Source organism: Phascolarctos cinereus, unplaced genomic scaffold (genome assembly GCF_003287225.1).
Source record: "Phascolarctos cinereus isolate Bilbo 61053 unplaced genomic scaffold, phaCin_HiC Scaffold_4;HRSCAF=312, whole genome shotgun sequence".
Classification (NCBI taxonomy): Eukaryota; Metazoa; Chordata; class Mammalia; order Diprotodontia; family Phascolarctidae; genus Phascolarctos; species Phascolarctos cinereus.
In genome coordinates, this window is record NW_027555847.1 from 54,445,710 (window position 1) to 54,462,887 (window position 17,178).

General features: G+C 40.6%; 1 protein-coding gene across 11 annotated transcripts in view; it reads left to right on the forward strand.

The window, feature by feature from the left end:
• Positions 1 to 17,178, forward strand: part of ATG7 (autophagy related 7) — a 250,217-nt gene that overhangs the window by 98,141 nt on the left and 134,898 nt on the right. For all 11 annotated transcript variants that reach the window (XM_078152206.1, XM_020981051.2, XM_020981053.2 and 8 more), the window contains one exon: positions 11,027 to 11,149. In XM_078152206.1, coding sequence (XP_078008332.1) covers positions 11,027 to 11,149 — 123 coding nt within the window. The remainder of the gene's footprint in view (positions 1 to 11,026; positions 11,150 to 17,178) is intronic.

Consider the following 17,178-nt stretch of genomic DNA (forward strand, 5'->3'; position numbering starts at 1 on the left):
CAGTGCATTCCAGGGGCCCAGGAATGAGCAGTGGCATCATTTTTTGGCTGGCTCCCAGATCACAGTAAAGCCCACATGTGCAGGCTGTCTCCCCAGCTTCCTGTGGTTTCCCATTGAATGGGAAGCCCTCGGAGCAAAAGCAGCCTTTCTCAGAGGACCCCAGATGACAAGTGTATAATCCAACTTGGACAAGGGCTAGGATACTATTTCTCTGAAGTTTCTCTCTGGGAGGCTTTTAAAAGAGTAACTTGTCATTTTGAAAATGATGTACATGAAAGTTATCTCCAGATGTGACCATAGTATAGTGGTGACTTCAGAGATATCTTGGTTGTACTGAATGGTCACCAGATCAGACCTGAATGGCATATTATGGATACAGTACATGAAGGACAGTGAAACAGTCACAGCCTGGAACCCTGGGGTGTATAGAATAGTAAGCTGGGGGAAAGGGAGGGAAGATGAGGGGAATAGTTGTTGAGAGGCAGACTAAGATTGAGAAGGAAACTCATGTTACCGTTTCCCACCTTCCAGCACACATTTACAGCCTACAGCACATAGGCCAAAGATTGTATGTGGATTCGTGCCACATCTCCCAAAGTGAGGATAGAGCACAGGACCTGAAGTCAGGAAGGCCTGAATTCATATCTCATCTTAGCCAGAGGCTGGACTTAGTAGCTGTGTGACCTCTGAACAAATCACTTAACCTCTGTCTGCTTCAGTTTTCTCATCTGTAAAGTGAAAATAATAATAGCACCTACCTCCCAGGGTGGTTGTGAGGTTCAAATGAGATATTATTATTATCAGAGCCCTTAATACATGTCCTGAGCTACAATGTCAAGCTCTGTCTATAGATCTTAAGGCTTTTACCTGGTTGTTTTCATAATGTCATATACAATCTTAGCTCTAGAAGGAATCTTAGTTAGACATCACCTAGTTAAATACTACCATTTTACAGATAGGAATGTGACTTAACTTAGACCTCCATGGAATTTTAGAGCTGGATTGTACTGGTTTTATCTGTCATATATCCCTTCTCCAGTAAAAGATGCCCATCCAGGACGTCCAGCTCATCCCTTAAGTCCCTGTTTAAATGCCACCTCCTCCACAAAGTTGTCTGTAATTCTCTATGTTAGTGTTGTCCTTGAACCTTGATGAGCACTTTTGTACCTATTTTAACTGCTCGTGGTGTCACTGTGTTATGCGGCATCAGATGGATGGATTTAGAGCTTTGTGATCATCTATTCCAAGGTCCTCATTTTACAGATGAGTAAACTGAGGCTCAGAAAAAGCTATCTTTATATTATGCTTACATTTTAATACACTTAGGTGCTCTCCTTTGGCTAAAGGTGAAGATTTACATTCCCATTGTTGCCATCTTGTGCAACTCTTGCCCATGTTCTCTCAAAAATCCTCCACGGAGAATACATCCACTATGTTAGGAGACTTTGCCTTGATCTCCTGATATTATGTGGACTCTTGATATTTGACCCACTTACTTTTCTGGACATACATCTTTTCTGGCTTAATGTGTAGGAGACTGGCAACGCTCCTCCAAGAGTATATCAGTTTATTGGTATTAAGATGAATTGCTCCCATCTAGAGTACATCTGGTATTCTGGATGTGAGCTAGTGTATATTAGTGCCCTGTTCTTCCTCTGCCAGTGCTAAAGTGGAATGGGCTGGCACAGGACAGAGGGCAATTTGGTATTTTTGATGGGACAAATATAGTAATAATGGACAGGGATAATCATAAAGTCTTATATTTGGGTAAAAAAATTATCACACAAGTTCATATGAGAAAAGATTGGGAGTTTTAAGTAGACTTTAAATAGGTTTCTGATAGGTCAACATTGTGACATAGCCTTAGATTGCACTGACAGAAGCATGGAACCCAGTAGAAGGGAAGTGATAGTCTACGTGTCCTCTGCTCTTGTCAGGCCATAGGCTAGAGTACTGTGTTCAGTTTTGGGTGCCATATTTTAGAAGGGTTATCGGCAGTCTATTTTATGTTGAGAGTAAGGCGACCAGGATGGTGAGTGGACTAGAAACCATGCCATATGAGAACAGGTGAAGCAACTAGAGTTTTTTAACTTTGAGAATAAACAACTTAGGGGGCAGCTAGGTGGCGCAGTGGATAGGGCTCCGGTCTTGGAGTCAGGAGGACCTGAGTTCAGATCCAGCCTCAGACACTTAACACATTCTAGCTGTGTGACCCTGGGCAAGTCACTTAACCCTGATTGCCTCACCAAAAAAAAAGAGAGAGAAAGATCACTAATATACACCTCCTGAGTCTTTTATTCTATCTTCAGATATTTGAAGGGCTGTTATGTGGAAAAGAGATCAAATTTGGTCTGAACTAGAAACATAAGGTGTTGGGCTTGATAGAAGGAGAAACTCCTAAACAATTAGACTGGCCCCAAAGTGGAATGAGATGCACTGGGATCTGGAGGGCTTCTCATCAGTGGAGGCTTGATGGCCATTTGTCCGCAGTAATAAAGAGGAGATTTTTGTTAAGTAATGCGTAGGGCTAGCTGACCTCTGAAGTCTCTGCCAGCTCAAAGATTCTGGGACTGTGGCTGCCTGGGCGTTAAATGAAAACACATTCTCCTTTGGATCCCCAGTGCCTGGCACATAGTAAGTACTTGACAAATGCTCATTGTTTGCTAGATTGCTGGATGCTCCATGAAGAAGTCTGGGCTTGGGATTATGTTCAATTGAGCATTTTACTATATACTGACATTGTTTTCCTAATTGTTTCAAGTGTGTGTCTTGTGTCCCCAATTAGGTTTCTTTTCCTTAAAGACGAGAAGGACTTTTTGTCTGCTTCCCCAAATGTTTATCACAGAAATGAGTGTAGGGAAAGGCCTCAGTAAAAACTTGCTTGTTGAAGCTGTTGTTTATATGTAGTATTTGGATTGGAAAACAGTAGGTTAAAAAGAATGTTTTTAGAAACAATGTCTTTAGTAACTCAGGAGCTTAACGTTATCATCTTTTATATCATCTATGCTTTTGAAAGATGCCACAGAGACCGGCTGATGTGTGACCAGGGATGTTTGTGAATAGTAACACTTATTTTAAGACCATTCTTTGGTTTCATGGCCATAGCTGCTGCTTCTTGGGCTTCTTCTAAGTTTCTGCTTCAGCTGTTGTGCCTCCTGGTAACATGAGTCAGTGGAAGAAATACCGAGTTCCTGTCTTGGCTCTGCCATTTACTACCTAGGTAACAGTGGGCAAGTCACTTAGCCCCTCAGTTTTGTCACTTGTAAACTTGACTGTATGATCTCTAAGGTCCTTTCCAGTTCTCAAGTTCTAATAGATGAAGAGGGCTTTGCCTTCTTGTTCAAAACAAGCCACCCTGGCCCTATCCCATGTCATCCCAGTCTGATGCTACTGCTGCTTTCCAGCCATTCATTTTCTTCCATATGTGAGGTGCTCCTTAATTATATCCTGATAATGGTAACAATTCAGCTGCCCACAGTCTTTGTAATTGCTTTGGCTCACCATTTCGGCTGCTGTTTGAGTATCTTTCTTTTACCTATTCTTGTACATGTGCAACTTAGAATGGACTAGTCTGGCTGGTTGTAATTATCCTATTTTTTTGTAGAATTCTGATGTCGGTATGTAATGAAAGCATGGGAATTTAGGATTGTTTATAGATGCTTGTTATTATAAGTATTTGCAAATATATAAATTGAAATAGTAGAAAGTTAAATGTCTTATGCAAAATTGAAATATTATCTTGAATTTTAAACTTTTGGAAGTTGTGATCTGAAGTCTTTATTACATCCTGTAAAAGATACTTGTGCCTTGTTTTGTGTTTGGATGTCTCAGAGTAATATGTACTTTCCGTTGTATGGCCCTGGGCAAAGAACAGAAGACTTATCTGTTTTATACTGCAAACATGCCAATAATTATCCTGGAAAATACTATAGTTTTTACTGTTGCATATCATGAACCCTAATCTGGCCTTCCTTTTAATAAAGGGAGTGGTCTGACAAATTCTATATTGTGGTTCCAACAAGTATATTAATAACAACAGACTTGATTAGGATGATAACTATATGAATCATGTGATACTATGTTTCTCTACTTTATTCTTTATCTCTACTTTATGTAACTTACATATACCATGCATCCTAGAGAACCAGAACCAAAAGTTATTGGACATCTGGTTGAAATTTAAAAATAAGATGACCTCTTGATTATGTAAGACACTGGGAAATGGAGCATCCGCCCCCTTCCCTTGGGCAACTAAATTTACTGGAGAATGGGAGCACGGTCTAACCCATTTGAACAGAAGGGAACCAAAAGAAAGGAGCCCTTGCTTTCTGGAGCAGGGCAGGGAGGAATGATGTCATCTTTCATCATTGGGACCAATTGGTTGTTGGGGATATAGGGCAGAGTGAGGAGGGGAAGGGCTTCTACATTTTCTCTTTCATTCCCTTAATGAGAATGAATACTTACCTTCACTTTCCTTGTCATCACTCTCAGTCCTCCAGCTCTCTAGTATTTAGTTTATAATTCTCATTCTTAGCATTTATAGTCTCCTATCAGCCTTTGTTTTTTCCTGTTGATTCCTTTGTTATGCTCATCCTAGTTTTTTATCCCTTTCTAGTCACATTACTGCTCTGGGCCTCTGTTCCTCACCTGTAAAATGAGGGGGCCATGTTGTATTGCCTCTAAGGTCACCTCTATATCCAAATCTGTGATCTTAAAACATGTCTATGTTATGTAATCTTAACTTGGCCCCCCCCGCAGAAGGGCAGTTTTCTTAGGTCTCCCTAATCAATTCAATATCTCACTCATGACAACAGTTTTCCCCAAAGTTTTTCATCCTTCCTCAAACCTCCCAGAACTCCCCGTGCCCCAATCCTTTCAGCTGAGAACTTTGTCTTATATTTCACTGAAAAAATGGAAGCTATTTTCTGAGAACTCCTCCCTTTTCCTTATCTCGTATCACTCAGATACTTTCTACAACTATCTCCTCCTTCGCTTCTGTTTCATACAAAGAGGTGGCCATTCTTCTTACCAAAGCAAACCTCTCTATATGCACACAGGATCTCATTTTAACCTGTTTTCTGTGGACTGCCCACTCTGTCACCTCTACTCTTCATTAATCTTCAGTCACCCCCTGCCTATTAGCTGCTTCCCTGTGACCTACACATATGTCCATGTCTTCCCCACTTCAGAAAACCCTCACTTGACCCTTCTGTCCCTGCTAGCTATATCCTCAATTTCTCCTCCTTTTTGTGGCTATATTCCTTGAGAAGGCCATCTACAATCAATGCTTCTACTTTATTTCCCCTTGATCAAGGAGAAGGTGATTGACAGGTCAGAGGTTACAGAAAGGTCAAGAAGAATGAAGATTGAGGAAAGGCCATTAGATTTGACAATTAAAAGATCATTAGTAACTTTAGAGAGAGAGTTTCAGTTGAATGATGGAGAGGCCAAACTGAAGAGAGAGGAAAGGAAGTGGAGGCACAGATTGAAGATGGCCTTTTAAAGAAGTTTACTCATAAAAAGGAGAAGTGTTGAATGACAGCTAGTGGGGGTGGATGGATCAAGTGAGGGCTTTTTGAGGACATGGGAGCCTTGATCATGTTTGTAGGCAGTAAGGAGCAGCAATAGACAGGGGAGAGATTGAATATAAGTGAGAGAGTGGGGATGATAGTGGGGGCAATCTGTCGGAGAAGATGGGATGGGATGAGATTAGTTGTGTATGTAGAAGGGTTTGCTTTGGCAAGGAGAAGGGCCATCATTTCTTGTGAGACAGAGGTGAAGAAGGAGATAGTTCTAGAAGGCATCTGAGTGATGTGAGATGAAGAAAGAGAGAGAAGAGGGAGCTGTTATCAAATGACTTCAATTTTTTTAGGTGAAATATGAGGTATGGTTCTCAGTTGAGAGGGTTGAAGGACTGGGATGTGTGGGACGTTTGAGGAGTGATGAAGAAGTCTGGATAAGCTGATGTGGGCAGTGGGATAGTGAGTCAATTAGGGAGGTGTAAAAGGATTGCCTTGCTGCAGTGAGGGCCTAGTTGAGGTTATGTAATGTAAATTTTTTGTGGCTCCGGTCAGCATAGTTTCATGATTTCTCCAGCTTCAGTCAGTTGTGTGTGAATAGGAACAAAGGCAGAACATGGTCAAGAGTATTCCAAGACCAAGGCTTGGCAGGACAAGATTGTTAATAGGATAAGGGAGCAAGGGACAGTATAGAATTGAACTAATTCACCAGGGAATCAAAATGAGAAAAGGCGGAAAGTGTAGCCTGTGTAGGAATGATTGCCAAGAAGAAACTGGGGGATGGAGGGATTGGAGGTCACAGTGAACAGAGAGTTTGGTTGCAAGGGAGAGGGAGAGGTAGAATGACAAAAGCCTGTGATCAAAGAAGACAATATCAGAGTTCATGAATGTGGAAGTGGTGCATTTGGAGGTGATGGCAAGATCAAGGGTAAGGAGGTCATGGGAAGTTAGGAAGTTGAGGAAGTGGGAGGTTACGATGTTTGAGGTCCCCTAGTAAAAGGACAGGAGTAGGAAAGGGTAGAAAGAGTATAAGCTAGGCACAGAACTCATTGAGGAAAGATATGGTGTGTCCTGGAGGTGGGTGAACAACCACTACCTGAATTTTGATTGGGTGCTAGATATGGATTAAGAGAAGATCAAAGGAGGTGAAGCTCAAACCCTTTGTTTTGAAAATTAGGAGCAGGGAGTGGGGAGACAGACCATAATGAATGGGGTTGAATAATGGCAGCTGGAGGTTCATGGAATGGGGAAATATTGACTCAATGGGAGTTAATTACAGAGAATGTTGTGAGGATAAACTTTAATTTTTGTGAAACTGATTTTTTAACTATAAATTTATGGAAATGTAAACAAAATGAAATGTTACTTATCTAGAATAGTTTACTCTTAATTTGTGTAAGCATGTTAATACATATGTTTATTTTAGTTTTAGTAGTGGCAGAGTCCAGAGCCCCACTTTCCAGGCTTCTGTTGTAGTTTTCTAATATGCCACATTCATACTTGAGTTGACCTTTGAAAGAAGTATGTGATTTGTATTGACAAGTGAGAATTGGAGACTCCATTTTAGGTAAAGTAATAGCATAAAGAGAGACTAAGGGGTGGGAATTGTTTTTAAAATGGTAAAAAAGACTGGTTTGGCTCCAGTACAGAGGCAGTAAAAGCTGTGGTTGGATAATAACCTGTTAATGGAGGATAGTGAATGGCAGTTTGAGAAATAGAGGCTTAACCTAATAGATACTGGGGAATCACTGAAGGTTCTTGAGAAGGGAAGACATGACAGATTCAGGCCAACAAACATGTATTGAGCACCTGTTAGGGTTAAAGGCCTAATATTTGAATAAGACATAGCATTATCCAAGATATGTATACAGCTGTGCCCTGTTTAAAAAAAAGCCAGCCTTACAAATTGAATAAAGCTTAGGAATCATTGTTTATGTTATGAAAGGGAACAATTATTCATGTTACCGAGGGAGTCCTTGAAATATTACTCTACATAGGAAGCTAGCCTCTGTAAATGAATGTAAAATGTGATTTGATTCATCAAAATTTTGGACATGTTTTTCAGGATTATATCTGTTGTGTGAAATGAAAGACATTTTTTATGTGAAGTATGACTTCAGAAGAGTTCATAAAATTTTATCTGTACACATGCCATTCATTTGGAGAGAGAACTTTTTGGATGGATTTTGTTTCCTTTCTTCTATTTAGGAATGTTGAATTACTGTGAAAGAAATAATTTGTACATTTATAAGCTGCTTATGTCTTGTTAAATAGATTAGCTTCACAGCATAGAAAGAGAATACCAGAAAATGCATGATGAAAAATATCTTTAGAAGATTATTTTTTTTCCAAAATAAAATTTTTAGGGGGCTCAGAACTTAGGTAGTACTGTTGATGTTTCAGCACTTGACTTTCTATATGTCCTGATTATGGATAAATCATGTGCTTCCCTCTTTTGTAGATTTAGCTTTTCCTGCATCTGATTTCTATTACTGAGAGGTTCTTTCTAGCACTGCATTGAAAAGCCAAAAGTTCAGTCAAGATCCCAAAAGCTTCACCTCTGGAATTGCTTAATTTTTTTGGATTTTTCTTCCACTTTTCCTTTCTCACTGTTAATTGGAAACTTTGGCATGCAGGGGCTCATTGTGCTAGGCAGAGAACATTTTGGCTCCATGGCTTATTGAGGATTAAAGATTCCTTACTCCTAACCTCACAATACTGCTCAGCTAGAAAAAGAGAACTTATTTTGTATTTTTTTTTCCTGAGTCTAGGAACAATAATTCTGCACTGGGAACTCTTGTTTTTTATGCCCCTTGTTTTTTCAGCCATCACCTTATTTCTCGAACTGAGTCACTGTGGCTAATAGCCAACATTTAGAAGGCTTAAAGGGAAAAGGACAAAGGGCCTTGAGTAATGCACAATCTGATTAGTGGGAATGTTTATAAAGCCTCAAAGGTGGGCTTTTGGTGTAGCAGTATGAATGTTAGAGCACATGAAGTACAGGGAATTTCCTCCTCCAAAAGATCAGTATCTGATCAATATAGACTAGGTCAGGGGTGGGGAACCTGTGTCCCTCTAGTCCTCAAGTGCAGCCCCTTGACTGAATCCAAACGTCACAGAAGAAATCAAGGCCACTGGAATAGGTGCTCAAGAAGCACTTGAATTGGCCTGGAAGAACATTCTTATCCAGATCTTTTCTCTGAGGGCTTTGGAACGTAGGGACAAATGAAAATTAGGCAATTCTGTTCCCTCCTCCCAAATTCAGACCTGACTCTACATTTTAAGCTTCAGATTCTCACCCTAACCCCAGCTTACCTGCGAAGTCAACTCATTCCTAGCTTCCTGAAAAGCTGATTTATTCCCTGCTTCTTTAAAGAATGTAGCTGATTTCACCTCTTATCTGAGGCCTTTCTGTGTGGCCGTTGGTTCTAATACTTTCACCCTATCAGAATTGCTTTATTATTGCTTCATATACTTTGTGTTTACCTATCTGTATACTTCTTGTATCCTTCCAGTAAGGACTCAAGGCCTTGAAGGCAAGACTTTTTTTTGTCTTTGTATTCTTGGCTCCTAGTTCAATGCCTTGAATGCAGCAGGTGCTTAATAAATGTTGTTTGTTTTAAAATTTGAATGTGAGTTATGTTTTGTAGGGAGAACTCAGAGAACTGGACAGTGTGCTAGATTTGGCATGGTCCTTATTGGCTCTTTCAAGCCACTTCATTTCTAAGCGCCTCAAGCTGCTTCCTAAGACTTGAACATCTAGAGGTCAACTGTTGATATCATACACCCTTAGTGTATTCATAAAATTTGTTGAAAGGTCTTGCATTCAATAGAAGAAGATGTTTCAAAGTCAGCAGTGGACTCAGTAGGAGGAGAAGGTACAGGGAAGATGAATACTGGGCCAGTCACTGCTAGGCATTCCTCTGCTTCTGCAGCTTAAAGTAAATTCCCCTTTCAGACCTAATTCTCTGCCCTCAGCCAGCCTGTTCTGCGATAGGTTCTCTATTTCTTCATGGTTCTCTTCCATTATGACTTTTTTTGGGCATAACTTTAATATTTAGGTCATATCTTTAAGCTTATTATGGTATATGGTAAAAGATGTTGGTCTAAACCTAATTTCTGGCAAATTTCTTTTTATTTTCCCCAGCAATTTCTTGTCAAATAGAGGGTTCTTCCCCAAATAACTTACAGTCTCACTTTTATCAAATACTAGATTATTGAGTTCAGTTATTTGTGATTTTTCTGTATCTAGTCTGTTCAAGTGATTAACTTTTCTGTTTTTTAACCAGCACTGAATAGTTTTGATGACAGTTGCTTAATAGTATAATTTAAGTATAATTTGGAAGTACTATTTCCACTTCATTCCTGTTTTAAAAATATCCTTTGAAGGAGCAGCTAGGTGGTGCAGTGGATAGAACACTGGCCCTGGAGTCAGGAGGACCCGAGTTCAAATCCAGCCTTAGACACTTGACACTTAACTAGCTGGGTGACCCTGGGCAAGTCACTTAACCCCATTGCCTAGCCCCCCCCAAAAAAAAATTTCCTTTGAGAGTCTAGATATTTATTACTTGAAATGAATTTTTTTATTATTTTATCTAGTTCTGTAAAGTACCTTGGTAATTTGATTGGCTAAATTAAATCCACTAATTAAGTAGTATTATCTTTTTTTTTATTATATTGGCACAGGACATCCATGAGCACCAGATATCTCTCCAGTAATTTAAGTTGTGTTTGATTTCTTAAAACAGGAATGGGGAACCTGTGGCCTCCAGCTTAGAGCTTGTTAAGTTGTAATATTTAGAAATCTAAAGGGGGGCCTCATGCACCCCCCTTTGACCAGAGTCAAGCCAAACCTGAGGACCTTGAGGCCGAAGGTTCCCCACCCCTGTCTTAAAAGCACAGAGATTTCAAAAGAAGTAGAGATTTAGCTAGCACTTAATACGCTATTTGATACAAATGAAAACTTAGATTTACATCAGAACTACTTGAAACATTGATTTCTTCATTCATTAAGTATTTATTAAGTACCTTTTATATTTAAGATCCTTGGAGGCAGGTAATGTTTTTGCCTTTCTTTCTGTTACCAGTGCTTAGCACAGTGTCTAGCTCAGTAGGTACTTAATCGATGCTTGTTGACTGACTGCAAGGTGCTATGCTATTAGCTTCTAGTGAGGACAAATATTGATATGAGGATAAAGATGTATGTCATGGCCCCTGGTGAATTTTTGTGAAACAATTCAGGGGAGAGGAGACTTTGCACACCTGACAGGTGTGGTTGGAAATCTTTTCTTACGAGATAGAAATGGGAAATAGCAATTCTCCCCAAATTAATTTTCTTCCCTTTAAAAAATGAAGCAGACCCCAGGGTCTACCATACTCTTTTTACCAGATTCAAGTCTAGTTTTGTCTCATTTCTACAGTTACAGCGTTTTGGGCAGGTGTTTGTTCCAGACTAAGTCCATAATATGTTTTATAAACCTTTTTTCTAAAAAAACACTGTTTTACAGGTCCTTGATCAATATGAGAAAGAAGGATTTAATTTCCTGGCAAAAGTGTTTAATTCTTCACATTCCTTCTTAGAAGACTTGACCGGACTTACTTTGTTACACCAAGAGACTCAAGCTGCTGAGGTAAGAAGAAAACCAAGCTTCTTGTGTTAAGGACCGCTGTGTTTGAAGTCTGTCTGCAGTGATATTCAGCTATGTAGAAAAGGTCAAGAGTCATCACATTGTGTTAGAGAAGATGCTATTGAGCAAGTCTGGTGATCATCTGCTTGCTATCAGAAACTTTCTTGCATCAGTAGAGGGTCATATGCATTAAGTGTTACTCACTAAATACCTTGTGCTGAACACCACTGATGTCTCCTAGCATTATCTGTTCAGAAGGTATTTTTGTACCTCAGTGGAGATGTGCCAATTGCTATAGATGTAATCTCCAGCCAGGTCAGGTATGATCTTGACCTGTGAATCAATTTCACAGTGGAGACATTGGACTTGATTATGTTGATAAAGCAGAAACTGGATTTTATTTGAGAGGCAGATTCTTTCTAAAAGAATTCTAAAAGTTCTAAAAACTATTCCAAAAGAATGCACATTGATGCTAAGAGAAGGATGCTGAGGCACCCTTCTCAGTAGTTTCTCTTTTGTCAGCCTTTTTTGTACCAAGTAAAGCATTTCTCCCCTTTGTCATTGGCTTGACTGTGGCTCTAGAGCAGGGGTCCTTCACGTTGTTTGGATCAGGGACCCCTTGGGCAGCAGTCTGGAGCTAAGAAGTCTAGAGACCCTGTCTCAGAATCATGCTTTTAAATACATAAAATACAAAGGATTACAAAAGAAGTGCAGTTATTACAATTAAAAAAAACCCACCTGTTTGCTGACTCCTGCTTAAGAAGGTCTTCTCTAGAAGATCAAATGCCTCTTAGCTTGGTATATGTTTGAAGCCCTGACAGTGACTGTTCTGTGTGATTCTTTTTGTTCACTAGCAAAACATTTGTAGAAAACCATAACCTTATGGGTAGACACGCAGCAAGTGGCAGAGGAAATGGGGGTGGAAATGGCTTTTTTTATGCCTATTTTTGCAAGACGGACTGTTTATTTTGCCTTCCTGAATGGTCGCTGTTATGCGACAAGTGAATACTCTGGCTAGAGATAGATTTATGACCAAGTCAATGTTAATCTGGTTAGTTGTACAAGTGGAGAGTTTCTGTATATGGAAATATGGGAACAAGTGATTTTTCTTTGTTACTTTGGTGATAAAATTGTTCAAATGAAAAATGAGGAACTTTTGGAGTTGTGATAAGCTATACAAACAGAACTTGGACTACCTATACATTGGGTTGACTAGACAAAGTTAGAAGCATTTCCTAGGTTTCCATTTGTCCTACTGGAGTATACAACATCAACTCTAGGCCATGTCTATTGCACCTGAGTTCAGGAACTATTTAGATGCAGTGATCTGAGCTAGAAGGTCAGGTCAGCAGTTCAAGAGGTAAGCTCTAGAATAATTAAAGCCCATGAAATGCAGGGGCCCTGGAACATTGTATATTTTGGGGCTATGGATTTGCTTTAGGGTACTCACAAAGTTCCAGAGCATTATAGTGATTGTGATCTTCTGAAGTCAATTAGGAATTCACATTGAATTTTCTGGAATATTTCCACTATTTCTGGGGTTCTTCAAGTGGGGGGTCCATGCCACTGTTTTGATGACAGATGCTTTCCCTTTGATTGGCTCTGCTCTGTACTATGTAAACAGTGTATGGAACTCTACAGTCATGCCAAGAAAATGTGATCCTTTTTTTATTTCGCTGGAAGCAGCTCAAGTATTTTACTTAATAAGTTTACTTAATAAGTAATAAATTCACATTTCAGCCTTTCACACAGAGCTAATGTTAATAACCCCGAGCTGGGAATAGCTGCCGGTTCCTGAGCCTAAACTGGTAATATGCAGAGAAGCCACAGGGAGGTGGTGGAGGGTGGGTAGCGCCATCTTTGTGGTCTCACTGAGACTCCTCATTTAATTGTCAGACGTTAGCAGTCTGTTCAGTCATTTGATCCAAAGGAATAGAGTACCTCTAGGGTAAGAAAAAGGAGTCCCTGTGAACAAATCGGGAAACTAAATCCCTCTCGTATTGGAATCCTTGCTTTCATTACCTACAAATCTGAGACATTTTCTCAAACTTATCTCTACCTACCTACGTTCAGAGGAGTACTGAGGCTAGCTCATGCTGGCTCACAAGAACTGACTTGTCACATATTCTGTGTGAACATTTACGCCTTGGAAACTGGCAAATGCTGTAAACCATGACTCGGTTAGTTGTTTTGTTGATTGTCTAAACTTAAGAAAGTGATGGAGAAAATGTGAATGGTGCAGATTAAACTCAAAAGTGTGTCTTGTGTACTTTTTTCCTGGAGAGCTGGTTATTAAACATTTACCAACCCACCTTTTCCTATGTTTGTAATCCTGGAGTCCATTAATAACCATCAGCCCTGAGAGAAGAGGAGCAGTCCCTGTTTTCACCTGTTCATGTTAAAAGCAACCTTTTGTTTGGTATCAGTGGCAGAAGTCCAGTTTGCTACCATGCTACTTTGATGTTGGACCACAGTATTCTAACAGCTTTCCTACACTGTCTTAGTCTCCAGATGGCCTTGGGAGGAAAGCATGGGGAAGACAGTTATCTCCAGAAGGGGCGTACTTTGGTAGCTAGCTCTGATTCACAGTGTGTGCAAAGCTGTTCACCAGTGAAAATTGGAAGTTCTGTCTTTCAGGATTTCAGGGTCCTAACAACAACTCATAGACATTTCTCTATTTTTTTTTAAGGTTTTTAAAGTGCTTTACATCTGTTATCTCATTTGGGCCTCCCAATGACTCTATAATATCGATACCACAGTTTTCATTAGTCCCATTTTGTAGATGAGGAAACTGATTCACCCTGATAGTGTCAGAGGTGCAGTCTGAGCATAGGATTCCGTGGCTCCAGGCCAACACTCTTTCCAGCACACCACTTTTCTTCGCTTGCTAAATTCCTTCTTCATTAAATCACTTGGCTTTGGCTAAATGTTTTAACCAACCAAACTTAATTATAAAAAACGTTCATCTGTTGATGTAGTTTGTTGTATGTTAGAGGAACTGGGTTCAAATTCAGCCTCTGATGCTTACTGCCTAGGTGACCTTGGACCAGCCACAATTTCTTCGTCTGTAAGATGAAGGAATTTAGAAGAGGTGACCTCTGAGGTTCTTTTCAGCTCTAGACCTGCAGTCCTAGGAACAACTACTTTGTCTTCACAGAAATCAAGACAGTTAAATCCAACTATTTTTCCATGCTTTTGAGAGGCATTAGGGTATACGGGTAGAGATCTAGCCTTGAAGCCAGGAGGTGCTGGGTTCACTTCTGGCACATGTTTGTTGTGTGATCCAGAGCAAGTTCCTCGAACTCTTAGGGCCACAGACAACTCTCTGAGACCATAAATTGTAAAGAATGTTCTGGCATGTATTCGTAGAGGGCATCTCACTGCCTGGGAGTTTTCTGTATTAATGAAATCACAGTCCAGTCCTATCCCTATTGAGAATTCTGCCTGCTTCCTTTAATACCAGTGGTCTCTTGCCTGACATTTGTTCCCTTTTGGTAAGTAAAGAAGTGGGTGACATTTATAAGTTGTGTGACTCTGGGCAAGTCACTTAACCCCAATTGCCTTAAAAAAGGGGGGGGCAGCTAGGTGGCGCAGCAGATGGAACACTGGCCTTGAAGTCAACAGGACCTGAGTTCAATTCCAGCCTCAGACCAAACACTTGACACTCATTAGCTGTGTGACCCTGGGCAAGTCACTTAACCCCAATTGCCTAAAAAAATTAAAAAAAAAGAAGTGGGTGGGGGGGCAGCTAGGTGGCACAGTGAATAGAGCACCGACCCTGGATTCAGGAGGACCTGAGTTAAAACCCAGCCTCCGACACATAACCCTCACTAGCTGTGTGACTTTGGGCAAGTCACTTAACCCCAATTGCCCTCACCAAAAAAAAAAAAGAAGTGGGTGGTGTTGTCACCACTGTCCACTTCTGAAGTCTTCCTCCTTGACTCAGAGCAGCTTGGACACTTCATGATGTAAGCATTTGTTATAGGTGTACTCCCCATTCATCAGGGAGACATTCGGTGTGGGTGCCCAATCCCACTAGATCTCTACAGGGACCTGTTCAACATTGGACACCAGCCCCAAGACTCAGCCTGTACAATGTGTCACTTGTGTGTGCTCTCTGGATTGTCCTCTGTATAAGATGAAGCATTGTGAAGATAATGGGCGTTGGTATTAGGGCAACAGCCTTTAAGAAGACCCAAGACCTTATCTGAAGACAAAGGCCTTCCTTGATGGGAGTTTGGCCAGAGAAACCCTCTGTGCAGATGCAGGCTTTCCACCTGCATAATCCTTTGTCCTCCTCATCCCAGCATCCTCTCGTGACCAGGGCCCTAGTTACAAGAATCGAACTCGTTTGCAGAGTTATAGGTCATGTACAGGTCATTCATTTCAGTTAATCCTATCCCAACACCAAGAGCCTCTTGCTGTTTCCCTCATAGTTTGAAACCCTAATCCTAGCTCATTGCCAAAACCTGTGGGCCCACAGTGTCCTTCTCCCAGCCCAACAGCAATTGCTGATGAAAGCTGATTCCCAAGGCTTCTGTGGAAAACGGGCATTGGCGTTTAGAATTGATGTTCTTCAGTTCTTTCCTTTTGGGTGCCAGAGAGGGTCACACAATGAAAGAACACCAAAAAAGGAACACTCTTCACTGTTACTTCATAAGACAGAGTGAGTTATCCATTCAGTTGTTCCGTGGTTTCTGGTCCTTTCAGTTCTTTGCCCCTTTATTAAGTACCTGCAGTATCAAAGCCGTGTCAGGCATCTAAGAGATGGATAAGACTCAGTTGCCTTCTCAGAGGATTGATTACCACCTCTCTGAGGATGTGAACAGAGAAAACAGATAACAATAGAAGATGACAGTGTTAACTGTCGAATATGACGCCATGTTTGCAACTTTGTGTTAACTTTGACTCCTTTCTCTTTTGCCTCTGTACTCAGCCAGCTAAAAAAAGTCCTTTTGAGTCCACCTTTCAAGGTCTCTTGAGTCTATCCCTTCTGTTTGATTCCCACTACCTCTCCCCCTAATAGAATTTCATGGCCATCTTCCTGGACTATTGCAGTAGCCTACTAATGGTTCTTCCCACCTCACCATCTTTTACACAGCTTCCAGATTTACCTTCTCTCTATATCACTACTTCACTAAACCCTTCATAGACACCCTATTTAATGTTGAGTAAAGTTTGAACCCTTTAGATTAGCATTTAAGGTCTTGTACCACATGATCTATCCTTTCTTTTCAACCTTATCTCACACTCTTGTCTCCCTCCTGTCTCATCTTTTGAGCAAGGCAAACTAGGCCACTTGCTGCACATACCCTTTTCTGTTTTTCTGTTCTTTTGCGTGTGTGCTGTTCCCTCTGCCTGACTTACTCTTCCCTTCCTCTCTCCCTGTCCCTTTCCTTCACTTGTTGAATTCATATCCATCTTTTAAAGCCCAGTTCAAATGTCATTTCTTCCAGGAAGCCTTCCCAGAGCCTTTCAGTCAAGTAGCCTCTCTTTCCTTGAAATGTCACCTTTGCTTTTAGCTTTTTAACATGGTTCTGGGCCTGGGACTTCTTTATTTTTTAGTACACTATTATCAGTCCTCCCAGCCAAGTTTCAGTGTCCCTTGTATTCTTTACACTCTGTTTTTTTCTTTTTAAAGTTAGCAGCCTTGGGGGCTTAGTGAATGGAATGTGTTTGGCCTGTGTGTACTCGTCCTGGTACTCTCCCTCCATAACTCTGCCACCCCACCCAGAGGAGTAGGGCTGATAGGGTGGTCCTGAATGATGATAGAGAATTTGATTCATCTTTCACTGGCCTCAGGAGTCTAGAAAATAAACGCTTATTTCTCTCATAGCATTAAAGTCATATGAAAAGCATTATAGTCATGTGATAGGACTAAATTGGTGTGGCAATTTACTGTTCAGCAAAGTAAATAACACAATTAACAAGTGTTTCTGCTGGACTTTTTGCAATTACTCTGAGTTTTTGGCCTCTCCCACTCACAGCTGGTTTTGATTTGGTTCCTGTGGAATAGTTTTTGTTTTGTTTTG